Raw genomic sequence first — 26,905 nt, 5'->3', positions numbered from 1 at the left:
CATTCTCAGAGTAGATCCATTGAAAGAAATGGGGCTTCAGATACTCGACTCAATCTGGATCTAACCCATTCTCTTTTTGGAGGTCAAATCAAGTATCTGCCTGGCCCAGCACTCATTGGCCATACAGCTTGCAAGCAACACATCATGGCATCCCCCCTCCCCCCCCCGCCTGCCCAATTGGTCTCCAATTTTGGGTAATCCAAGGTATCTGAGCCTGGAGATACTATTTTTAGATATCGCCTCTCTAATAGCAGTCAATAACCTATTCTTTGTAACTTTATTTAATCCTTTTTAAAAACCATCTAATCTAGGGACTTGATGCATTCTTTGTGCTTGTCCTTCCTTCAGCCAATCAGTTTCAAAGGCTGACTTTTAGGACTTTCAGAGATAATTCTCTGTGCTGTCTTCACACCATGCTATCGCCTATGTTGATCCTGATTAATGTGGCATCTTCTATTGATCCAACTCTTATTAGAGGAGCTGATCTTACAGTGAAGTACATCTACCCATTTACCTCAAATCAGCACTCTGTAATGTTACCTCCTGCCAGCAAGGCATGCCTTGAAATTTAAGGAAGCAGCTTAATCTTTTACAGTCTTGTAACGGTTCTCATTGTGCAGACTTTTTTTTAAAAGCCCCAAAGAATGGTAAAGCATGCTTAATCTGGATTAAGCAATCATGCGGTTCATAGAATTGTATATGTTTTGATCCTCAAACTAGAATTTTGCCAGCCATGGACGCTTAGGGCGCAATCCTATGCATGTTTAGACACAGAAAAGGCCTACAACTCCCAGCATGCTCCAGCTATAGGGCACAATCCCATGTGTGTTTTAGACACAGAACAGGCCTACAACCCCCAGCACGCTCCAGCTATAGGGCGCCATCCTGTGCATGTTTGGACACAGAACAGGCCTACAACTCCCAGCACGCTCCAGCTATAGGGCGCCATCCTGCGCATGTTTAGACCCAGAACAGGCCTACAATTCCCAGCACACTCCAGCTATAGGGCGCCATCCTGTGCATGTTTGGACACAGAACAGGCCTACAACCCCCAGCACGCTCCAGCTATAGGGCGCCATCCTGTGCATGTTTGGACACAGAACAGGCCTACAACTCCCAGCACGCTCCAGCTATAGGGCGCCATCCTGCGCATGTTTAGACCCAGAACAGGCCTACAATTCCCAGCACACTCCAGCTATAGGGCGCCATCCTGTGCATGTTTAGACCCAGAACAGGCCTACAACCCCCAGCACGCTCCAGCTATAGGGTGCCATCCTGTGCATGTTTAGACACAGAACAGGCCTACAACCCCCAGCACGCTCCAGCTATAGGGCGCAATCCCATGTGTGTTTTAGACACAGAACAGGCCTACAACTCCCAGCATGCTGCAGCTATAGGGCGCCATCCCATGCGTGTTTAGAAACAGAATAGGCCTACAACTCCCAGCACGCTCCAGCTATAGGGCGCCATCCTGCGCATGTTTAGACCCAGAACAGGCCTACAACCCCCAGCACGCTCCAGCTATAGGGCGCCATCCTGTGCATGTTTAGACACAGAACAGGCCTACAACTCCCAGCACGCTCCAGCTATAGGGCGCAATCCCATGTGTGTTTTAGACACAGAACAGGCCTACAACTCCCAACATGCTGCAGCTATAGGGCGCCATCCCATGCGTGTTTATACACAGAATAGGCCTACAACTCCCAGCACGCTCCAGCTATAGGGCGCCATCCTGCGCATGTTTAGACCCAGAACAGGCCTACAATTCCCAGCACACTCCAGCTATAGGGCGCCATCCTGTGCATGTTTAGACCCAGAACAGGCCTACAACCCCCAGCATGCTCCAGCTATAGGGTGCCATCCTGTGCATGTTTAGACACAGAACAGGCCTACAACCCCCAGCACGCTCCAGCTATAGGGCGCCATCCTGTGCATGTTTAGACACAGAACAGGCCTACAACCCCCAGCACGCTCCAGCTATAGGGCGCCATCCTGTGCATGTTTAGACCCAGAACAGGCCTACAACCCCCAGCACGCTCCGGCTATAGGGCGCCATCCTGCGCATGTTTAGACCCAGAATAGGCCTACAACTCCCAGCACGCTCCAGCTATAGGGCGCAATCCCATGTGTGTTTTAGACACAGAACAGGCCTACAACTCCCAACATGCTGCAGCTACAGGGCGCCATCCCATGCGTGTTTATACACAGAATAGGCCTACAACTCCCAGCACGCTCCAGCTATAGGGCGCCATCCTGTGCATGTTTAGACCCAGAACAGGCCTACAACCCCCAGCACGCTCCAGCTATAGGGTGCCATCCTGTGCATGTTTAGACACAGAACAGGCCTACAACCCCCAGCACGCTCCAGCTATAGGGCGCCATCCTGCGCATGTTTAGACCCAGAACAGGCCTACAACCCCCAGCACGCTCCAGCTATAGGGTGCCATCCTGTGCATGTTTGGACACAGAACAGGCCTACAACTCCCAGCACGCTCCAGCTATAGGGCGCCAGCCTGCGCATGTTTAGACCCAGAAGAGGCCTACAATTCCCAGCACACTCCAGCTATAGGGCGCCATCCTGTGCATGTTTAGACCCAGAACAGGCCTACAACCCCCAGCACGCTCCAGCTATAGGGTGCCATCCTGTGCATGTTTAGACACAGAACAGGCCTACAACCCCCAGCACGCTCCAGCTATAGGGCGCAATCCCATGTGTGTTTTAGACACAGAACAGGCCTACAACTCCCAGCATGCTGCAGCTATAGGGCGCCATCCCATGCGTGTTTAGAAACAGAATAGGCCTACAACTCCCAGCACGCTCCAGCTATAGGGCGCCATCCTGCGCATGTTTAGACCCAGAACAGGCCTACAACCCCCAGCACGCTCCAGCTATAGGGCGCCATCCTGTGCATGTTTAGACCCAGAACAGGCCTACAACCCCCAGCATGCTCCAGCTATAGGGTGCCATCCTGTGCATGTTTAGACACAGAACAGGCCTACAACCCCCAGCACGCTCCAGCTATAGGGCGCCATCCTGTGCATGTTTAGACCCAGAACAGGCCTACAACCCCCAGCACGCTCCAGCTATAGGGTGCCATCCTGTGCATGTTTAGACACAGAACAGGCCTATAACCCCCAGCACGCTCCAGCTATAGGGCGCCATCCTGTGCATGTTTAGACCCAGAACAGGCCTACAACCCCCAGCACGCTCCGGCTATAGGGCGCCATCCTGCGCATGTTTAGACCCAGAATAGGCCTACAACCCCCAGCACGCTCCAGCTATAGGGCGCCATCCTGCGCATGTTTAGACCCAGAACAGGCCTACAACCCCCAGCACGCTCCAGCTATAGGGTGCCATCCTGTGCATGTTTAGACACAGAACAGGCCTACAACTCCCAGCACGCTCCAGCTATAGGGCGCAATCCCATGTGTGTTTTAGACACAGAACAGGCCTACAACTCCCAACATGCTGCAGCTACAGGGCGCCATCCCATGCGTGTTTATACACAGAATAGGCCTACAACCCCCAGCACGCTCCAGCTATAGGGCGCAATCCCATGTGTGTTTTAGACACAGAACAGGCCTACAACTCCCAGCACGCTCCAGCTATAGGGCGCCATCCTGTGCATGTTTAGACCCAGAACAGGCCTACAACCCCCAGCACGCTCCAGCTATAGGGCGCCATCCTGTGCATGTTTAGACACAGAACAGGCCTACAACCCCCAGCACGCTCCAGCTATAGGGTGCCATCCTGCGCATGTTTAGACCCAGAACAGGCCTACAATTCCCAGCACACTCCAGCTATAGGGCGCCATCCTGTGCATGTTTAGACCCAGAACAGGCCTACAACCCCCAGCACACTCCAGCTATAGGGCGCCATCCTGTGCATGTTTAGACCCAGAACAGGCCTACAACCCCTAGCACGCTCCAGCTATAGGGCGCCATCCTGTGCATGTTTAAACACAGAACAGGCCTACAACCCCCAGCACGCTCCAGCTATAGGGCGCCATCCTGTGCATGTTTAGACCCAGAATAGGCCTACAACCCCCAGCACGCTCCAGCTATAGGGCGCCATCCTGCGCATGTTTAGACCCAGAACAGGCCTACAACCCCCAGCACGCTCCAGCTATAGGGTGCCATCCTGTGCATGTTTAGACACAGAACAGGCCTACAACTCCCAGCACGCTCCAGCTATAGGGCGCAATCCCATGTGTGTTTTAGACACAGAACAGGCCTACAACTCCCAACATGCTGCAGCTACAGGGCGCCATCCCATGCGTGTTTATACACAGAATAGGCCTACAACTTCCAGCACGCTCCAGCTATAGGGCGCCATCCTGCGCATGTTTAGACCCAGAACAGGCCTACAATTCCCAGCACACTCCAGCTATAGGGCGCCATCCTGCGCATGTTTAGACCCAGAACAGGCCTACAACCCCCAGCACGCTCCAGCTATAGGGTGCCATCCTGTGCATGTTTAGACACAGAACAGGCCTACAACTCCCAGCACGCTCCAGCTATAGGGCGCAATCCCATGTGTGTTTTAGACACAGAACAGGCCTACAACTCCCAACATGCTGCAGCTACAGGGCGCCATCCCATGCGTGTTTATACACAGAATAGGCCTACAACTCCCAGCACGCTCCAGCTATAGGGCGCCATCCTGCGCATGTTTAGACCCAGAACAGGCCTACAATTCCCAGCACACTCCAGCTATAGGGCGCCATCCTGTGCATGTTTAGACCCAGAACAGGCCTACAACCCCCAGCACGCTCCAGCTATAGGGTGCCATCCTGTGCATGTTTAGACCCAGAACAGGCCTACAACCCCCAGCACGCTCCAGCTATAGGGCGCCATCCTGCGCATGTTTAGACCCAGAACAGGCCTACAACCCCCAACACGCTCCAGCTATAGGGTGCCATCCTGTGCATGTTTAGACACAGAACAGGCCTACAACTCCCAGCACGCTCCAGCTATAGGGCGCCATCCTGCGCATGTTTAGACCCAGAACAGGCCTACAACCCCCAGCACGCTCCAGCTATAGGGCGCCATCCTGTGCATGTTTAGACACAGAACAGGCCTACAACCCCCAGCACGCTCCAGCTATAGGGTGCCATCCTGCGCATGTTTAGACCCAGAACAGGCCTACAATTCCCAGCACGCTCCAGCTATAGGGCGCCATCCTGTGCATGTTTAGACCCAGAACAGGCCTACAACCCCCAGCATGCTCCAGCTATAGGGTGCCATCCTGTGCATGTTTAGACACAGAACAGGCCTACAACCCCCAGCACGCTCCAGCTATAGGGCGCCATCCTGTGCATGTTTAGACCCAGAACAGGCCTACAACCCCCAGCACGCTCCAGCTATAGGGTGCCATCCTGTGCATGTTTAGACACAGAACAGGCCTACAACCCCCAGCACGCTCCAGCTATAGGGCGCCATCCTGTGCATGTTTAGACCCAGAACAGGCCTACAACCCCCAGCACGCTCCGGCTATAGGGCGCCATCCTGCGCATGTTTAGACCCAGAACAGGCCTACAACCCCCAGCACGCTCCAGCTATAGGGTGCCATCCTGTGCATGTTTAGACACAGAACAGGCCTACAACTCCCAGCACGCTCCAGCTATAGGGCGCAATCCCATGTGTGTTTTAGACACAGAACAGGCCTACAACTCCCAACATGCTGCAGCTACAGGGCGCCATCCCATGCGTGTTTATACACAGAATAGGCCTACAACTCCCAGCACGCTCCAGCTATAGGGCGCCATCCTGCGCATGTTTAGACCCAGAACAGGCCTACAATTCCCAGCACACTCCAGCTATAGGGCGCCATCCTGCGCATGTTTAGACCCAGAACAGGCCTACAACCCCCAGCACGCTCCAGCTATAGGGTGCCATCCTGTGCATGTTTAGACACAGAACAGGCCTACAACTCCCAGCACGCTCCAGCTATAGGGCGCAATCCCATGTGTGTTTTAGACACAGAACAGGCCTACAACTCCCAACATGCTGCAGCTACAGGGCGCCATCCCATGCGTGTTTATACACAGAATAGGCCTACAACTCCCAGCACGCTCCAGCTATAGGGCGCCATCCTGCGCATGTTTAGACCCAGAACAGGCCTACAATTCCCAGCACACTCCAGCTATAGGGCGCCATCCTGTGCATGTTTAGACCCAGAACAGGCCTACAACCCCCAGCACGCTCCAGCTATAGGGTGCCATCCTGTGCATGTTTAGACCCAGAACAGGCCTACAACCCCCAGCACGCTCCAGCTATAGGGCGCCATCCTGCGCATGTTTAGACCCAGAACAGGCCTACAACCCCCAGCACGCTCCAGCTATAGGGTGCCATCCTGTGCATGTTTAGACACAGAACAGGCCTACAACTCCCAGCACGCTCCAGCTATAGGGCGCAATCCCATGTGTGTTTTAGACACAGAACAGGCCTACAACTCCCAACATGCTGCAGCTACAGGGCGCCATCCCATGCGTGTTTATACACAGAATAGGCCTACAACCCCCAGCACGCTCCAGCTATAGGGCGCAATCCCATGTGTGTTTTAGACACAGAACAGGCCTACAACTCCCAGCACGCTCCAGCTATAGGGCGCCATCCTGTGCATGTTTAGACCCAGAACAGGCCTACAACCCCCAGCACGCTCCAGCTATAGGGCGCCATCCTGTGCATGTTTAGACACAGAACAGGCCTACAACCCCCAGCACGCTCCAGCTATAGGGTGCCATCCTGCGCATGTTTAGACCCAGAACAGGCCTACAATTCCCAGCACACTCCAGCTATAGGGCGCCATCCTGTGCATGTTTAGACCCAGAACAGGCCTACAACCCCCAGCACGCTCCAGCTATAGGGCGCCATCCTGTGCATGTTTAGACCCAGAACAGGCCTACAACCCCTAGCACGCTCCAGCTATAGGGCGCCATCCTGTGCATGTTTAAACACAGAACAGGCCTACAACCCCCAGCACGCTCCAGCTATAGGGCGCCATCCTGTGCATGTTTAGACCCAGAATAGGCCTACAACCCCCAGCACGCTCCAGCTATAGGGCGCCATCCTGCGCATGTTTAGACCCAGAACAGGCCTACAACCCCCAGCACGCTCCAGCTATAGGGTGCCATCCTGTGCATGTTTAGACACAGAACAGGCCTACAACTCCCAGCACGCTCCAGCTATAGGGCGCAATCCCATGTGTGTTTTAGACACAGAACAGGCCTACAACTCCCAACATGCTGCAGCTACAGAGCGCCATCCCATGCGTGTTTATACACAGAATAGGCCTACAACTTCCAGCACGCTCCAGCTATAGGGCGCCATCCTGCGCATGTTTAGACCCAGAACAGGCCTACAATTCCCAGCACACTCCAGCTATAGGGCGCCATCCTGCGCATGTTTAGACCCAGAACAGGCCTACAACCCCCAGCACGCTCCAGCTATAGGGTGCCATCCTGTGCATGTTTAGACACAGAACAGGCCTACAACTCCCAGCACGCTCCAGCTATAGGGCGCAATCCCATGTGTGTTTTAGACACAGAACAGGCCTACAACTCCCAACATGCTGCAGCTACAGGGCGCCATCCCATGCGTGTTTATACACAGAATAGGCCTACAACTCCCAGCACGCTCCAGCTATAGGGCGCCATCCTGCGCATGTTTAGACCCAGAACAGGCCTACAATTCCCAGCACACTCCAGCTATAGGGCGCCATCCTGTGCATGTTTAGACCCAGAACAGGCCTACAACCCCCAGCACGCTCCAGCTATAGGGTGCCATCCTGTGCATGTTTAGACCCAGAACAGGCCTACAACCCCCAGCACGCTCCAGCTATAGGGCGCCATCCTGCGCATGTTTAGACCCAGAACAGGCCTACAACCCCCAGCACGCTCCAGCTATAGGGTGCCATCCTGTGCATGTTTAGACACAGAACAGGCCTACAACTCCCAGCACGCTCCAGCTATAGGGCGCCATCCTGCGCATGTTTAGACCCAGAACAGGCCTACAACCCCCAGCACGCTCCAGCTATAGGGCGCCATCCTGTGCATGTTTAGACACAGAACAGGCCTACAACCCCCAGCACGCTCCAGCTATAGGGTGCCATCCTGCGCATGTTTAGACCCAGAACAGGCCTACAATTCCCAGCACGCTCCAGCTATAGGGCGCCATCCTGTGCATGTTTAGACCCAGAACAGGCCTACAACCCCCAGCATGCTCCAGCTATAGGGTGCCATCCTGTGCATGTTTAGACACAGAACAGGCCTACAACCCCCAGCACGCTCCAGCTATAGGGCGCCATCCTGTGCATGTTTAGACCCAGAACAGGCCTACAACCCCCAGCACGCTCCAGCTATAGGGTGCCATCCTGTGCATGTTTAGACACAGAACAGGCCTACAACCCCCAGCACGCTCCAGCTATAGGGCGCCATCCTGTGCATGTTTAGACCCAGAACAGGCCTACAACCCCCAGCACGCTCCGGCTATAGGGCGCCATCCTGCGCATGTTTAGACCCAGAACAGGCCTACAACCCCCAGCACGCTCCAGCTATAGGGTGCCATCCTGTGCATGTTTAGACACAGAACAGGCCTACAACTCCCAGCACGCTCCAGCTATAGGGCGCAATCCCATGTGTGTTTTAGACACAGAACAGGCCTACAACCCCCAGCACGCTCCGGCTATAGGGTGCCATCCTGTGCATGTTTAGACACAGAACAGGCCTACAACTCCCAGCACGCTCCAGCTATAGGGCGCAATCCCATATGTGTTTTAGACACAGAACAGGCCTACAACTCCCAACATGCTGCAGCTACAGGGCGCCATCCCATGCGTGTTTATACACAGAATAGGCCTACAACTCCCAGCACGCTCCAGCTATAGGGCGCCATCCTGCGCATGTTTAGACCCAGAACAGGCCTACAATTCCCAGCACACTCCAGCTATAGGGCGCCATCCTGTGCATGTTTAGACCCAGAACAGGCCTACAACCCCCAGCACGCTCCAGCTATAGGGTGCCATCCTGTGCATGTTTAGACCCAGAACAGGCCTACAACCCCCAGCACGCTCCAGCTATAGGGCGCCATCCTGCGCATGTTTAGACCCAGAACAGGCCTACAACCCCCAGCACGCTCCAGCTATAGGGTGCCATCCTGTGCATGTTTAGACACAGAACAGGCCTACAACTCCCAGCACGCTCCAGCTATAGGGCGCCATCCTGCGCATGTTTAGACCCAGAACAGGCCTACAACCCCCAGCACGCTCCAGCTATAGGGCGCCATCCTGTGCATGTTTAGACACAGAACAGGCCTACAACCCCCAGCACGCTCCAGCTATAGGGTGCCATCCTGCGCATGTTTAGACCCAGAACAGGCCTACAATTCCCAGCACGCTCCAGCTATAGGGCGCCATCCTGTGCATGTTTAGACCCAGAACAGGCCTACAACCCCCAGCATGCTCCAGCTATAGGGTGCCATCCTGTGCATGTTTAGACACAGAACAGGCCTACAACCCCCAGCACGCTCCAGCTATAGGGCGCCATCCTGTGCATGTTTAGACCCAGAACAGGCCTACAACCCCCAGCACGCTCCAGCTATAGGGTGCCATCCTGTGCATGTTTAGACACAGAACAGGCCTACAACCCCCAGCACGCTCCAGCTATAGGGCGCCATCCTGTGCATGTTTAGACCCAGAACAGGCCTACAACCCCCAGCACGCTCCGGCTATAGGGCGCCATCCTGCGCATGTTTAGACCCAGAACAGGCCTACAACCCCCAGCACGCTCCGGCTATAGGGCGCCATCCTGCGCATGTTTAGACCCAGAACAGGCCTACAACCCCCAGCACGCTCCAGCTATAGGGCGCCATCCCATGCGTGTTTATACACAGAATAGGCCTACAACTCCCAGCACGCTCCAGCTATAGGGCGCCATCCTGCGCATGTTTAGACCCAGAACAGGCCTACAATTCCCAGCACACTCCAGCTATAGGGCGCCATCCTGTGCATGTTTAGACCCAGAACAGGCCTACAACCCCCAGCACGCTCCAGCTATAGGGTGCCATCCTGTGCATGTTTAGACCCAGAACAGGCCTACAACTCCCAGCACGCTCCAGCTATAGGGCGCCATCCTGCGCATGTTTAGACCCAGAACAGGCCTACAACCCCCAGCACGCTCCAGCTATAGGGTGCCATCCTGTGCATGTTTAGACACAGAACAGGCCTACAACTCCCAGCACGCTCCAGCTATAGGGCGCCATCCTGCGCATGTTTAGACCCAGAACAGGCCTACAACCCCCAGCACGCTCTGGCTTTAGGGCGCCATCCTGCGCATGTTTAGACCCAGAACAGGCCTACAACCCCCAGCACGCTCCAGCTATAGGGTGCCATCCTGTGCATGTTTAGACACAGAACAGGCCTACAACTCCCAGCACGCTCCAGCTATAGGGCGCCATCCTGCGCATGTTTAGACCCAGAACAGGCCTACAACCCCCAGCACGCTCTGGCTATAGGGCGCCATCCTGCGCATGTTTAGACCCAGAACAGGCCTACAACCCCCAGCACGCTCCAGCTATAGGGCGCCATCCTGCGCATGTTTAGACCCAGAACAGGCCTACAACCCCCAGCACGCTCCAGCTATAGGGCGCCATCCTGCGCATGTTTAGACCCAGAACAGGCCTACAACCCCCAGCACGCTCCAGCTATAGGGCGCCATCCTGCGCATGTTTAGACCCAGAACAGGCCTACAACCCCCAGCACGCTCCAGCTATAGGGCGCCATCCTGTGCATGTTTAGACCCAGAACAGGCCTACAACCCCCAGCACGCTCCAGCTATAGGGCGCCATCCTGCGCATGTTTAGACCCAGAACAGGCCTACAACCCCCAGCACGCTCCAGCTATAGGGCGCCATCCTGCGCATGTTTAGACACAGAACAGGCCTACAACCCCCAGCATGCTCCAGCTATAGGGCGCCATCCTGCGCATGTTTAGACCCAGAACAGGCCTACAACCCCCAGCACGCTCCAGCTATAGGGCGCCATCCTGCGCATGTGCATGCATCCTGTAGGCCTGTTCTGTGTCTGAACATGCGCAGGATGGCGCCGGATGGATGCTTTTATGTCCCTTTTAAGCGCACTTTTAATTTAGGTATTTTGAGATCTATGGTCCACTTTTTCTATTTTTGGCCAACGCGGCCTCCCAAACAGCGTATAAAGCTGGAACAAAGGCACAAACGTGGGAGAGTAACAGCGCCGATGCAAATGCAACCGGCGGGAGAAGCGTTTTGCCCCCCGCCGCCTCCCCTGCGCCTTCGCATCCTCTCCTCCTCCCTCTCCCCCCTCCCTCTCTTTTTGGGCAAAGCCAGGGCACGTGACCCCCGTGCTGGGTCTCGCGAGGCTCGGCTGCTCCGCGCCTCGCGGAAGGCGGAAGCGCCGGTCCGCGGCCGCGCCGGGGCCGCACGTGGGCGGCTCCCGCCAGGGTCGCCCCGATGGGGAAGGCGCGCCAGAGGCGCAACTGGAGAGCGCGCCTGCCGGGGGAGCGCGGGCAGCCGGGGGAGCGCGGGCAGCCGGGCGGCCCGCCCCAGGAGCCGGCGCAGCTGGAGCTGGGGGGTGAGCTTGGCCCTGCGTGACGCCTTCCCTTTGGGGGCGGCTTCTGGGTCGCGGCGGGGGCGCGCCTCACGCCCACTGAACTCCTTGCTTCGGCCGTGGATCAAGGCGCAAAGCCCGCACAAGAAAGCTCTGCTGGATCAGCCCCAAAGTTCGGTCTAAACCCAGCATCCTGTGCCCAACAGCGGGCAGCGTCGGACCTGTAGGGACCTTTTGTTCCTCCAGATGCGGTTGGACCCCCAACTGTCATCAGCCCCACCCAGCATAGTCAGCCGGGGATGGTGGGAGTTGCAGTTCAGCAGCACCTGGAAATAACCCTCCGTTGTGGGCTGTCCCAAGCATCTGGTACTGAGGGGTAGACTGCAGCCTTTCCCCCGAACGGGTGCCCTCCGGGCGTTTTCAGCTGCCACTCCCAGCATGCCCATGTGGGCTGGGGTTGATGGGAATTGGAGGTCCAAAACATCTGGAGGGCACCCAGTTGGGGAAGGCTGATATACTGCATCTGTACGTGAAAGTTTGATCGCATTGAGCAGGGGGTTGGACTCGATGGTCTTATAGGCCCCTTCCAATCCTACTGTTCTGTGATTCCTGTCGTGGTTAATAGGTGCTGATAGATAAATCTGCCTTCAAATGATGCTTTAGGAGAGCTGAAGCCCATCTAGTCCAACACTGTCTTTTCCAATAGTGGCCAGTCCAGTCCTTTTTGGGAAGCCCAAAAGCAGGGGATGAAGGCAGCAGTTCTCTCTCACCCCCCCTCCCCGGGGTTTCAAGGTAAGCTGCTTTTGAGCATGGAGGTTCTATCTAGCCTGTTATGGTTCATAGCCATTGATAGACCTCTCCTCCTCTGGGAATCTGCTCATTCCCCCTTTTTAAAGCCCTCTAAGTCATTTCTAGTCACCACCTCTTGTGGATGATGCATGTTGCACTGAGAGTCCAGCTTCATTCAGCTCCTCCTGTCCCTGAACTGTTTCAGTTCAAGCTGGTTGTCTCTAAGAACGTTGGAACTTGTAAGAAACTGGTGCCTGAGTTTGCTTGTTTTCCTTTTCCCTCCCCGTGCCTTTTTCCTTTCCTTTCGTGTCGTGTCTTTTAGATTGTAAGCCCATGGGCAGAGACTATCTTGTTCGTTGCTGATCTTATGTAAACCACTCTGTGAGCTTTTCTGGCATAAGAGTAGGGTAAAAAAAAATGCTTTAAACAAATGAAGAAACAGATCTTGTCATTCCAGAACTGATTGCCAGTCAGTATTATTGGGTGATGCTGGCCCCTGTGGGAACAGAATGGTGGAATAGATAGGCCTTTGGTCTGATCCAGGAGGGCTCTTCTTATGTTCAAATGAGCTCTGGTATTACACTATGTCCAAACTCAGACAAACTGGTTAATCTTACCTGTGGTTTATTGATGTGGTGCGGAACATATGGCCTCCCAGATGTTGTTAGCTTGCAGCTCCCATCATCTGGAGGGTCACGCATTTCCCATCCCTGGTTTATTGAAACAAGCCAGCTTCATAACCTTGTTTCAGAAAACAGACCATAGTTAAGGTTAACCACAATTTGTCTGGTTTGAGACATAACATTTAGCTGTGGCAAATGGAAGCAAAGGCTTCCATTCTCCTTGTGGCTGTGCTGGAGGAGAAGAGGGGAGCACGCAAGCACCAGACTCAGAGAGGCCTGCTCACATAATGCTAAACCAGAGTTTAGTGTTGCATCTGAATAAGCTGTTTTGTATCCAGAAGCCCACATGTATGGCTAAATTTGAACACAACAGGGAACTGCAGTTAGTCTGTGGCATGTATTATTTGTAAAATTACATCAGCCTTTCCCCAACCTGGTTCTCCTGGTGTTGGACTACAACCCCCATCATCCCTGGCCAGCTGGCTGGGGCTGATGGGGGTTGTAGCAGAACACATATGGAGAGCGCCAGTTTGGGGCAAGCCGAATTACATGTTTGCAGACATGTGTTCGGGAGCATTTCTGCTTCATGTCTTCCGATGTACATGTAAAAAATTTCCAAGGTGCCCCTTTTAATTCATGCCTAAGAAAACATGATATATCAAGCAGCCTTGAGCCAGCCAAAGACACCAAATACCCCATGCTGTGTCGACTTGCAGGGATTCAACAAGCTGAGAATAGGTCAAAAGTTTATGTGAGGCGATACTCAGTTTAAGGGTGAAATCCTACGCATGGGTGACCTGGGAGTGCCTGTCAATGACCCTTACTTTGGAGTAAACGTGTATTGAATGGGGCTGAAAACACTTAAAAGATTGCAGTGACCAAAATAACCCTTCTCTCTCCCCATCTTTTTCCCCCCCAGATGACGCCATCGTGAAAGGAGTGGATGCGAGTAACGCATTGGTCCTTCCATCACGAAAAACCAAGGATAAAAAAGTAGCTTGCAAAAAGGGTCCAGAAAAGAAACCCCTGAGCAAGAAGCAGAAGAAAATTCTGCAGAAGGTTTTGGAACAGAAAGCCAAGAAAGAAAAGGTACATTTTGGAACGTGGAGGTTGAAATAGCACAAAGGAAATGAGTGTCTGTGTGTGTTAGTGATGTTCACAAGATGGGGAAAATGGCCAGCTTTGTTAACTTATCTTCTGGTCATTTAAAATAATTTTGTTTTATCTAGTCAGACTTTGTATGTCTGCTCAGATGCAGGTCTTGTTGCCTCTAATTTTTTGTCAGAATTGTTCAGCATCTTGCATGTTGTAGAATCAGAGTATAGTAGCGTTGGAAGGGGCCTATAAGACCATCGAGTCCAACCCGCCACTCAATGCAGGAATCTAAGTCAAAGCATCCCTGACAGACGGCTGTCCAGCTTCGTCTTGAATGCCTCCAGTGTGGGAGAGCCGACCACCTCCCTAGGGAATGGGTTCTATTGTCGTATTGCTCTTAACAGTCAGGAAGTTTTTCCTGATGTTCAGCCGGAATCTGGCTTCCTGTAACTTGAGCCCGTTATTCCGTGTCCTGCACTCTGGGATGATCGAGAAGAGATCCTGGCCTTCATCTCTGTGTCAGCCTTTCAAGTGGACTATATCATGGCTAGAGACAACCTTGTCTCTAGCTATGATATAGTCCATTGAAAATTCACACATGCATGTACATTGCTGGATCGCCCGTCGCTTGCTGACTCATAACCAAACATGTGAACTACCTCAGTTGACAAGTATTGTGTGTTGAGTGGACACCCAAGGTGCTTAGAAAGTTCTGTCCTTAGAAGGCTAGATGTGGGGCGATGCATTCACACATGCAAGTCTTCCCTTGATGCTGCAGTTATCCAGTAATGAACATAAATATGTGAAAGAAGCCAAATTCACATTACTTGTGTACAGCCCAGAGCCACTTTGAAATCCATTTCCTGTATGGAAAGCATGAGAAGTGATCGCCACCTTTGAAAATCGTATGTGCACCTATTTTAAGCGGGTGTGTGCTTTTCTGAAAAGCTGGTATTGGTTGCACTTTCCCAGCTTAGGTAATCCTATGGCTGCATTCAAACTTAAAAAGATAAACCATGGTTTATCATGACTGAAACTAACCAAAGTGAGTCTTGGATTCACACCTCCCCCTTTCCTCCATCACATCCAGGTGGAGGAGTTCTGAACTGTTTGCTTCCACACTTGAATGATTAACCATAGTTTGTGTTATTCAACGAAGTGGATCATCTCAACTAGGGTTTATTTGAAACAAGCCAGCTTCAAACTGTGGGTTATGAAGCTGGCTTATTTCAACAAAGCAGAGCTAAGATTAAGCATGGCTGAAGCTCAAATGTTTTGGCCACCTAATGCGAAGAGAAAACTCACTGGAAAAGACCCTGATGCTGGGAAAGATTGAAGGCAAAAGAAGAAGGGGACGGCAGAGGATGAGATGGCTAGATAGCATCACCGATGCAATGAATATGGACTTGAGCACACTCCGGGAGAGAGCAGAGGACAGGAAGGCCTGACGTGCTATGGTCCATGGGGTCACGAAGAGTCGGACACGACTGAACAACAACAACAAAGGGTTGGGATAACAGGCTAAACTGCAGTTTATCAAAAACCAAACCTTCTGATCTCTTCTTTGTAACTGCTTTGGAGGAGGGCACAGGCCCAAAGCTCAGCCAGGCCTTTTCCTGTCAGGACCTTTTTGCCCCCACTGCTACATGCGGCCCTTGGGAGCAAAAAAATTGCCCATCCCTGCTATAAGTCTAGAAACTTGTGGTGATTTTGAATAATGAATCTTGAGATTCTTAAGAAGCTGCATTTATTTCTTTCAAGCATTTTCAGCCAAGAAGACTACCACAGCAACTTTCAAAAGATCAATAACGCAGTCCCTGTCCGTAGCCTTACAATCTAAGACACAGCACAAAAGGAAAAGGGGAGAGGAAAAACGAACGAATGGGGGCACCAGTTATTAAAAGTTACAAAGTTCTTATAATGGCTACCATGAATGGAAACGGTTCAGGGATATATATGTGGCCCTGGCTATGAGTGCCTCCGGGATGGAACATCCGCCATCTTTGAAGCTGCCCCTGTTACCAAGAACTGATATAATACCTGTCAAGAATGAATCTGAGTGTGTGGAGATATCCGGCAGCTCAGATTCAGAATCAGAATGGGAACAGCCAGAACAGGGGCAGGCACCCTCCCCAGTGAGCCCAGATACGGCGAGACTTTCTTCCCAAGACCTTGAGACACAGATGGCCCAGCCTGAACGGCTCCCCCATTCCTCCACCAGGTGAACTCAAGTTTCAGAGGGAGAGGAGGAGGAGGGCGAGAGGTGTGACTTGAAGGATGCAAGGGTCTGCCACAGAATGGAGTGGAAAAAGTTAGGGGCAGGGCTCAGACGCTCCACCAGGTTGGCCACTCATGGAAGCCAACATAGTCTGGCCACCCAGACTGCTGGCAACTCCTCTAACTTCCACCTCCTCTATTGAGATACTATTCCTAGATGTGTAGATTAGCTGGTTCTATGCAGTCTGAGAGTTTCCTAGAATCTGCATTTGTAAAGAAGCTAGTCCTGTTGGCCTGGAGCTTTGTTTCCTGGAAGGAACATGACACCACCAAAGTATTAACCCCTTTCTTTCCCTTTTTCTTGTAATCCTAGCGAGCTGAGTTGCTGAAAAAGCTGAGTGAAGTCCAGGCACCTGAGGCTGAAATGAAACTGCTGTACACTACTTCTCAGCTAGGGACAGGAAAGCGGATGTACCAGGCTAAACGGTACGATACAGAGCTATAAAGCTGGCTTAGCCGCACTGCTCTTATTGCATTATGGGCCTGCTCTTCTCTTCTTGGCCTCTTCATGATCCAGAGTTTTTCCGTGTCACTCACCTTGCTGCCCTTATGCCTGGCACCTGCTCCCAGAACACCTGTGTGGTGCTGCCTCTCTTTTCAGATCCCTCCACAAAACCCACATTTTCTGTGAATCCCTTGTTTAACTCTGCTTTTTGTATCCAATCACACAAAATCTATGTTTCTCCCTGTTTTTCCCGCTGACCTGGTTTGCGTGACACGACAGCCCATCGTGGGTCAATTTACCCTTGAGGAGCCGTAGTGCGTGCCGGCGGCCATTATATATACGCAAGTCCCAACCAGGGGTTGCCACGGCTTGTCATGTCATGTGAATCCAGCCAGCAGAGGTTATTTGAGGGTTTAAATAACCCTCACATAACTCTAAAACAGACCATGGGTTATGCGAGGGTTGTTTAACCCTCAAACAACCCCTGCTGGCCAGGTCTGCACAACACGACAAGCCATGGCAACCCCGGGTTGGGGCTTGCATAGTCATAATGGCAGCCGGCATGCACCACAGGGCAAAACAACCCACAGTGGGTTGTCATGTGATGCAAACAGCCCCTCTCTTGAGTTAGGGACCCTTTCATCTGCCTTTTTGTCTAGTGCCAAGTACACAGAAGGTGCTGTGTAAATAATACAGACTTTTAACTCTGTATTTCTTGGTGATGGAGAGAGCAATCCTATGCCCCCCAAAAAGTGTCTAGGGGGACCTAAGATAGTACAGTTTCCTGGCTCCGACCCTGGAAACAGGAAACTGCACTCCCCAGCCCAGCCCCCTCCCAGCTGGCATGGAGAGAACCACTCCAGCTACCTGTTTTCCAGCTCAGAAAATAGACACGGATATGAGGACAAGGGCGTGTTCCCAGGGGCGGGGTGGGGAGGAGACCAGGGTGGCTGTGATACGGCATATCCTACAGCCACCCCAACTGCCTTCCCTCCCGCTCTGAGGTGCTGCTGCTAGACTGGCCAAATCGCCCATCTATCAGAAATGCAGGGTGGCTGGAGCACAAAGGCAAAGATCACCTCTGCTGTCCTCCTGTCCTCCATTAGATACTCGGCAGCCTCTGGGTTCAGAGGCTGCCGGCCATCATCTTAAGATTGCACCCTAAATAGCTGAGATGGGGAAGAGGGGCATTGTGTTTGCAAGTGACGCGGGAGGGCCATTGACTCATTTGGAAGAACGCTTGCTTTGCATGCCAAAGGCCTCAGGTTCAATCTCTGCCATCTCCAGTTGAAAAGATCTTGGGTAGCAAAGCTTGGAACACCCTCTCTTGATAAATAATAAACTTATTTATTTAAAACATTTTTTATAACCTGCCTTTCCTCAAAAAGATTTCAAGGCAGCTGACAGCCAGTTAAAATAATGAAATATTTTAAAAATCTAAAAAGGTTAAAAGAGGCAGAGATTAAAACAGTAATTGACAAGCACCCATGAAAATAAACAGTTTCAAACAAACGTCAAACACTTGCGCTTTTGGTCATCTTAAAAGGGATGGTCATTGCCATCCAGCAAAGCCATTAGAGAGGCAGCAAGGTGGGTTTCCTGGGGCACAGCAGATCTTGTCTGCTTTGACTGGCAGCCATTCTTCAATATCAGGGAGGGAGGGGGTATAAGGCAGCTTCGTAGATGAAGAACAGAAGAAGAAGAAGATGAGAAGATCCCTGCTGGATCAGACCAAGGGTCCATCTAGTCCAGCATTCTGTTCAGGTTGAGTTAGACAGCACTCATCCATTAGACTCACTTCCAGTTATGCCCTCAGTTTCTGATCCAGGTGGCGATAGAAGTGGGGCTGTGAGTCTCACCTGGTGTCTCTGATTCTATAAAGCAAGGGTATAGAACCTCCGGCCCGCAGCCAGTTGTGGCCCTCTGGGGTTCCCCAGAAGGCCCTGCCCTTTTCCCTTGACCACTGATTGTTTGGGGGTTTCCTGGCGTTTGTGCAGTTTTCCCTCATTCTCAAAGGTTGAACTGCCTCTCCCAAGGCTGGGTGACTGGCAGGAAGAGCTTGAAGCTAAAACATGCTTGAATTTTGGCCACACCCCTTTTGCCTTTGGCCACGCCCACCACTGCCTTGCGGCCCCTGAGATCTCCAACATTGAATTTGGCCCTTGGGACAAAAGAGGTTCAACGCCCCTGCTATAGAGTATCTGAGAACTTAACTGTGTTGGGGGGTGAATTGGCCTCATGTGTCAGTGCAGCCTTGGCATTTCAGGGCCGTCCAAGAAGCAAGCACCTCCCATCCAGAAAAAATCAGAAGCGTTGGCGGTGCAAACCGGAAAAGATGCAGACTTGAAGTGGAAGAGCCTGAGGAGGAGGCTGGGAGTTGTAGCGAGGAGGAGGAGGAGGAAGAAGAAGAAGAACAAATTGAAAAGGCGGCCCAAGTGGTCTCTGGCACTGGCATGCTGCTCAAGCCGCCAGCGAATGCTGTTGTGTCTCCTCCCAGCATGCCAAAGCAACGTGGTCCAGTTTCCAAGCCATCGTCGGAGCCTGCGGTTTTCATCCCAGTGGACCGAACCCCCGAGATTCAGGTCAGTTTTGAGTGCAGGTGTCCCAAAATTATAGTCCCATTTGTCAAGGACATATCCAAGGCAGATTAGGCTGAACAGTCAGAAATTTATTAAAGCACATCACAGCTGTGGGAGAGACAGTCGAAACTGTGTCTCTCCAATACAAGAAACAGGATGCATTTGTGCAGACTGAAAAAATACACTACACATGCTCAAGAGCTCATTTAGCTCAGCAACAGTCTGATCAGCACAGCTGCCTGCTTATCTTCAGGGATGAGCTACTTTGGTGGACAGGAATTTCCTGCTTTTAATGAGCAAGTTACAATTACCTTCTCATGGTCAGACACATACACATTCTGTCCCATCAGGCACCTCGCCTGAACCAAACTACTTACAAGGCCTAATCAGGCCGAGCTTCGCACATTCCATCACGAGTGACAATTCACACCCTTGAGATGCGCTCCGGCCACCATTTTGAGTATGCAAGCTGCAACATATCATGTTGTGTGAACCTGGGAGTCATGGGTTATATAAGGGTTAAACAACCCATGGAGAACCTTAGAACAACCCATGGGGTTTGCACGATACAACAAGCTGCGTGTGCCCCACCACGGCTTGCATATTCAGAATGGTGGCTGGTGCATATCTCAGAGCCCTGCGGGTGAATTAACCCACGGTGGCTTCCCGTGACATGCGAACCAGAAGATTGTTTCCTACTGGGCAGGTGACAATGTCCTAGAATGTTGTGGGTCTACTTTGTGTAAATTCTGCAATGAGATGTGCAGCCGGAGCAGGATTTTTAACCAAGGGAATTGGGTAACCAGATAGAATTAGTTGAGAGAACAAAACAAATGACAAACCGTAAGTAACCACATAAGGTTACATGCCCATCACGGTAAATTACTGCATCCTCATTTTTCTCCACCTCGAAGTGGGGTTTATAATGACTTGATCGCCCTCTCGGCTATAACTGGTCTTTAGTTGGCCTTTTATGTACGTAAAGATGTATCTTTGTTTTGAAAGGAAGCCAGGTTGAAGCTCCCCATCCTTGCAGAAGAACAAGTCATCATGGAAGCCATTAATGAGAATCCAGTTGTTATCATATGTGGAGAAACTGGCAGTGGTAAAACCACACAGGTGCCTCAGTTTCTCTATGAAGCAGGATATGCTAGGTATGACCTTTTTTCCTTCTTATATCCAAGGTACAAGCCAAAAGTAAAGAGGGATAAGGAGGAAAGGGGAAAACAAGCAAATGTAGCCACCGATTGTTAAAATTCTCCCAGTTCACCAGCCAGTTCTTTGGGTTGAGGCTGCTAGTAAGATAAAAGAGAAACCCTTTTCTTTGGTCTCCCAACTCTGGAATGCTCTCCCAAGAGAGAGTAGCTTGATACCAATGTTGTAATCTTTAAGGTGGTGGGTTAAAACTTATTTATTATTACTATTATTATTATTGAACATTTGTATATTGCTGCATATATTAAAAACCTCAGAGCAGTTTTCAAGAGTAACGAATACATCAAAACCACATGCAAAAACAACAAAAACCATCCCAACAACCAATAAACAATAAAACATATATCTCAAAACATATATTTATATTTGCCTGGGCCTTTTGTCTTGTTTTTAACATTGTGATACAGTTTTAGCTGGTGGATGAGTTCTATCATTTATGTTTTATAGTTTGCTATTTTATTGTATTTTAGTATTGGTTTTTTCCCCAGTTTTTTATTGTGAGTTTTAACAAAACAAAACAAAAACATAACAAAACTGAAAAAGAGCAAAATAAAAAAACCCATATTTTAAAAATTACTTACCTGCTTCTTGGAATGCAACACATGGTCAGCGTAAATTGATTTTTGATTTAAATTGATTTTTTGCGCCATTTTGGTTGCTAAAGGACTGATACGATATTGGAAGGATAAAAGCCCAGTGCCTATAATGTGATGGACTGAAGACTTAAAAACACTAGCAACATTTGAAAGAGTGGTATATAGGCGTAACTTGAAGATGCACTTATATCTGGATATTTGGTCTGCTTTTACTGAAGTGTATGTTTAACCTATTCCCCCCCCCTTTTTTTTTCCTTCTCGAATATTGTAATATTTGAAACTGAGGATTTTAGAATCTGTTGTTGTATTTTAGTATTGTTGCATTTTACCTTTGTACACTGTCCTGTACAAATATACATATTTGTATATTTGTATACAATATGCATATGATAACACTGTCCTGGAACAATATACATATGATAACACTGTCCTGGAACCCACTTTTGCAGGTGAAAGGCAGTATAACTTCTTTTCTGAAATGAATAAACAAGAGAGCAGTCCTGTGGTTCCTGAACAAAAAGCTCAGAAAACCCCTTCTCAGGTCAGAGACAGTGTTCTGACCATGGAAGGGGGAGTTGGAGATTTGACCCTGACCTCTCACAGCCAGCATGGAGAGAACTGCACCACCTGCCTCTCCGAGGTTGGAAAATCGACCTCAGAGAGGGGGGAAAGGGGTGTTCCAGTGGGCCGGGAGGGAAGGAAATTGGAGAGGCCAGGATATGATTTATCCTCAGCCTCCTCCAGCCTCCTTTCCTCCCCCTCTGACACATGCTCACTAGACAGACTGAAAAGCTGTCTAGCGAAAATAAAGAGATCAGAGGGCAGGGAGGCAAAGATCGCCTCCGCCGTTCCCCCCACCCTGCTGGCTTCAGTCCAGCAGGGCATAGGAATCTCGGAAGCCTCCGAGTTTGCGGGCTTCCAAGCAGTGAGGGCACAGTCCGCAGTACTGCACCTTAAATGAAATAGGATACTTCCCCCGTAAACCTACAGCCTCTAATCAGTTCTCTGCAAAATGGAAGGCGCGTGGGTTGCGTTGTGGGATAATATCATCCCACGCCTCCGTAGTCAGCTTACATGAATCTTTTCTTGACTCTGCTTGTAGCTCTGGCAGCTGCATCGGCATCACAGAACCGCGGCGTGTAGCAGCAGTGTCGATGTCGCAACGCGTTGCGGTGGAAATGAACTTGTCGCATCGGTGAGCACGCTTCATGCACCCGAAACATTTTGCACACAGATCATCAGAAAAGCTTTAAAAAGAAATACAAACGTCGGCCTACCTGTTAGAACAACCTTCCGCAGCCTGGTTCCCTGTAGACATGTTGTATCCCATCCTTCCCCCAGTCCACAGCCAATCAGGAGCCAGTGTTAGAGCACACTCAGCAAATGCCTTAAACCCACTTCCTGCTTTGAGCTCATACTCCGGCTCACAATTCTGTCTGGGTAAGTAGGATGTGCTCCTCCTCTTCCAGATGTCACCACCAGCAGCCATTCCAGCAGGATGTAACAGAGGGAGATGAGAGTGGAAGCAGGGCCATTCCACCAAACCTGTTGAAAGATGACTTAATCTTTTCCTCTTCCCTCCTCATCCATCCTTCCTTTTGTGCCATGTCTTCAGATTGTAAGCCTGCAGGCAGAGACCAGCATGTTTAACAGATTGATTGTAAGCCGTTCCAGGAGCCTTTGGGGGGATTGCAGCCATGGGTGGGGGCTAGGCTACAAGGAAAAGTGAGTTCGGAAGGGATTGTAGGTAGTTCCCATAACAACTTTTTTAAAAAGTAATGTTACCCAAGTGGTAAAAGTTTAATGTGTCATGATGGCCACCAATTTGGATGGCTTTAAACCGAGGTTAGATAAATTCCTGGAGGAGAAGGCTATCAATGGCTACTAGTCCTGATGGCTCTGTCCACCAATATCAGAGGCAGTGAGCCTATGTACACCAGTTGCTGGGGAACATGGGTGGGAGGGTGCTGTTGTGCTTGTGTTCTGCTTGTGGGCTCCTGGTCAACAGCTGGTTGGACACTGTGTGAACAGAATGCTCGACTAGATGGACCCTTGGTCTGATCCAGCAGGGCTCTTCTGATGTTCTTTCCTGAGTTGACAACACCAGGACCATGGCCCTAAATGCTCCAGACGGACAGAATGTGCTTCCACATAATGTGTTTGGTGCCAGTGCACTGGTTTCATTTGCCGTTGGGGTGATTCTGATGTTGCTTTCATTCTCTCTGCTCAGGGTGGTTTCGTACCAAATCCGTTATGAAGGGAACGTGACCGATGACACTAAAATCAAATTCATGACAGATGGTGTGCTGTTGAAAGAAATCCAGAAGGTAAAGGATTTGGAAGCTCACTGGGTGACTTTGGGCCAGTCACACACTCTCAGCCCAACCCACTTCACAGGGTTGTTGTTGTGAGGATAAAATGGAGAGGAGGAGAAGGATAATGTAAGGCGCCTTGGGTTCCTTGCAAGAGGAAAAAAGGCGGGGTATAAATGCAGTAAATAATTAATAAATAAAATAAAGGCATTTTTCCCTATTGAGGATGAAATAGGGCTGTTGTTTTTAAAGTCTGGGGGAAATATGTATGTAATATCACTTCCTAACGTGCAGTCACACTTTACTTTGACCAACAGACAGAACTGATGATGAACTCTGCAGGGTGGATTGTCAGTGGGTGGGTCACTGGGGTGAGGAATTCTTCCCCCCTAAAAAAAAAAAATGAGTTAGATTCAGGAATGGGGAAGGAAGGCCTGTACCTCTGTTTGGTTTAAGGGTGTAGCTTAGGCCTGCATTTTATAAAACAGGGTTGTCCTTGCTCATCCCCTGGCAATTTGGGGCAGGTGATGCTTGATGGCAGCGCTATGCACACAGAAGTTACAGGGGATTAAATCCCTAGCATCTCCAATAAAAAGGTAGCAAGTGACCCTAGAGGGTCATGCACCTCAGAGGAACCTCAAAGGTCATTTAGCCCACCCCCTGCCAATGCAGGAAACCTACTCTAACAAAACAGAGTCCAAGGAAGACTGTTCCTCCATCAAACAGCTCTTCATAATGCTTGGTCAAAATTTCCTTCCTGCCAATTTGAACCCATTGGTTATGATCCTGCCTATTGGTGTTTCTGACTTCTTCCTGCGTTGGCTTTGTCATTGGCGTTTTTCCCCCAGACCTAAATTGCTTATTTTAACTACTGTCCTCTTGCAAGGATCTCTTGTTTTCATGAAGCAACTCAGCTCTTGCCAAGCTCATTTTGTTTCACTTATGAGACAGGGAGATTGCTTAGGAAAGCTCAGTGGGAAAGAAACATTTTGGGAGCGCCTGAGATTAAATTCATGTAGGCCTCCATGAAAAGTCCTGAGTACTGAATTCCACCCCATGGGTCAAATCTCGGTTGATGAGCTTGATTGAGTTTTAGATGTGGAATCCCTCAGTTTCTTCCTTTTGGTCTCCTCAGGATTTCTTGCTTTCCAAGTACCGAGTCATCATACTTGATGAAGCCCACGAGAGAAGCGTGTACACAGATATCCTTATTGGCCTTTTATCTCGCATTGTGCCCCTTCGGGCCAAGGTAAGAAGAATTGGAAACTTGGGTAGTGTTCTCGCATTTGGCTGTTTTGGTTTTAGCAGATACGTAATGTGCTGGTTCTTACATTCACATAAACTCTAAGAGTGCAGTGTTTTGTTGAGTAATTGGCTAGGTTAATCTATGTTTTAAAACACAAACTATTTCATTTAACTGAAAGGTATCCCCAATTAATTGGTCAGCAGTAAAGAAGGCAAAGGTGATTGGGACTGGGGGGGAGACACATCCCCGCCACCGCCGCCTTTTTTTTCTGTGGAAAAAAATGGAAATTTGAGGAAAACTGGGAAAGGGTTCCTCTCAGTGTTTTCGGAATCCTGGCTTCTGAAGGTTCATGGGCAAGTCTGCTGATGCCTGCTATTTGACCTTTCCCACTTGGCTCCTGCAAGTGCGAGTGGCTAAACTAACCAGCACAGAAAAACTTAGCATTACATTCAAACCCTGGTTTGTTGCTCCTTTAATAAGCCTGGATCTGTAAGCCAGCTTCAAGCTCTCGCTTGTTAGAGGAGGAACAACCTAGGCGCCCAGCTTGGATGTAGCAACAATCTTTCCTCCCCCTGGAAATTTCCTGTTTAGTTTAGCCATTCCCACTTGCGGAAGAAGTCAAGCGAGAGCAGTCAGATCGCGTTCCCCGGCATGCTTACTCGTGGACAAAAGGCCGGGATTCTGAAGAATTCTGACATAGTGCTTTGTGCAAACGTGGCCAATGAGTGACACGCTTTTTAAGGTGGAGTTTTAAAATATTGTTTTAGCTGATTTCATATTAATAATAATATTTATATCCCACCTTTTTAACAAGCGTATGCCGGGGTCCTCAACTTTTTTACATCAGTGAGCGCATTTGGAATGTTGAGAGAGCATTGTGGATGCTCTCACAAAATGGTTCCCATGGGGAGGCTCGCCCATTCATGAAATGGCTGCCACAGTGAGCAGGGCCAGTGAGAAAACACTCATTCCCCAGAAGGCAAACTGGTGAGACTAAAAGAAAAGGAACCTGCCCAAGAACCCAAGTGGGGCCTAAGCTGCAGAACCACTCTTTTGAAGCGATATATGGTCTGAAGGCACAGGAGGCAGCAACCTTGCTGAAGCTAAGCAAGTCTGGGTCTGGTCAGTGCTTGGAGGGGAGACTGCCTGGAAACCACATGGTGGAACCTGGAGTTCCACAGTGGAAGAAAGGTGGGATATAAGTAAGTAAGTGTGTGTGTGTGTGTGTGTGTGTGTGTGTGTGTGTGTGTGTGAATAAATAAATAAATAAATGTTTTTTTAAAAGGTGCCGGAGGGCAGGACTTTGCTTTGAAGCATGCCAGCCTTTCAGTTTAGAAAAGAATTAATTTTTAAAAACCTTAAATACAATTAAAACCAAGAGGTTCAGGAAGGCTGGCCGGTACCCAGAGGTGTCCATGGGCATCCCATTGGAGACTTCAAGCATATGCACAACAGTTATACATAACATCAAAATGACGCACATTGCTGCCTTAAATCAACATTACACAAAATCAACAGCAGCTAAAACACGCCCTCCACCCAAGCGATGCGCCTGGTGCCAACTTCACAGTCATTTCAGCCCCAGGCTTTGCGCCATTTATTCTCCTGGGCCTCCATGAGTGGCTAGCTCTACTGCTGACTAATTGGTTTGATTGGGGTTTTATTTTTTTATTATTTTATTGGTGGCTGCTTTAGTGTTGTTAACCGGCCTGCAGTTTTTAAATGAAGGGTGGGATATAACTGGAAATAATACATCACCAGCAGTCTAAAAAAACTCAGTAGTAGATAAATAAAAATCAGCACTGAACTCTGCTGATTTATTTATTTTAAGCTCTCTCTGGGTAGAATTGGGAGCCGGGAGAGCAGGATAACACTCACTTTTTAGGCCTTTCCATTTCACCCCCAAGTTCCTTGCCTAAGCTCCCCCTGGCTACCTTGAATCCCTCCCTACCAGGCAAAACTGTGACCGCCCTCCCTGTGTTGTGTGCATTCACAGAAGGGGCATCCGTTGAAACTGATCATCATGTCCGCTACGCTGCGTGTGGAAGATTTCACCGCCAACCAGAAACTGTTTTCTGCTCCTCCTCCTGTTATACAGGTAACCGGCCTGAGAGCCAACATGGGGAGTCGCGATTAGGGTTTGGG

At 50.4% G+C, this 26,905-nt stretch overlaps 1 protein-coding gene across 5 annotated transcripts in view; it reads left to right on the top strand.

The window, feature by feature from the left end:
* Positions 1-11,376: 11,376 nt before the first annotated feature.
* The window catches only part of DHX37 (DEAH-box helicase 37), a 44,292-nt gene continuing 28,763 nt past the window's right edge, over positions 11,377-26,905 (top strand). For 3 of the 5 annotated variants that reach the window (XM_084820118.1, XM_084820117.1, XM_084820116.1), the window contains exons 1-9: positions 11,389-11,607; positions 13,915-14,084; positions 16,681-16,793; positions 19,079-19,394; positions 20,397-20,545; positions 22,305-22,397; positions 23,433-23,529; positions 24,650-24,763; positions 26,757-26,858. In XM_084820118.1, the coding sequence (XP_084676244.1) occupies positions 11,487-11,607; positions 13,915-14,084; positions 16,681-16,793; positions 19,079-19,394; positions 20,397-20,545; positions 22,305-22,397; positions 23,433-23,529; positions 24,650-24,763; positions 26,757-26,858 (1,275 nt within the window). In that variant the 5' untranslated portion in view covers positions 11,389-11,486. Of the gene's footprint in view, positions 11,608-13,914; positions 14,085-16,680; positions 16,794-19,078; positions 19,395-20,396; positions 20,546-22,304; positions 22,398-23,432; positions 23,530-24,649; positions 24,764-26,756; positions 26,859-26,905 lie in introns of all 5 variants that reach the window. The other 2 variants (XM_084820119.1, XM_084820120.1) reach the window with 2 other exon arrangements.

The sequence above is a fragment of the Heloderma suspectum genome, chromosome 13 (assembly GCF_057233095.1).
Source record: "Heloderma suspectum isolate Gila_16-S chromosome 13, 16-S_ref, whole genome shotgun sequence".
In the NCBI taxonomy this organism is placed as follows: domain Eukaryota; kingdom Metazoa; phylum Chordata; class Lepidosauria; order Squamata; family Helodermatidae; genus Heloderma; species Heloderma suspectum.
This window is presented reverse-complemented; position numbering and strand designations above follow the sequence as displayed.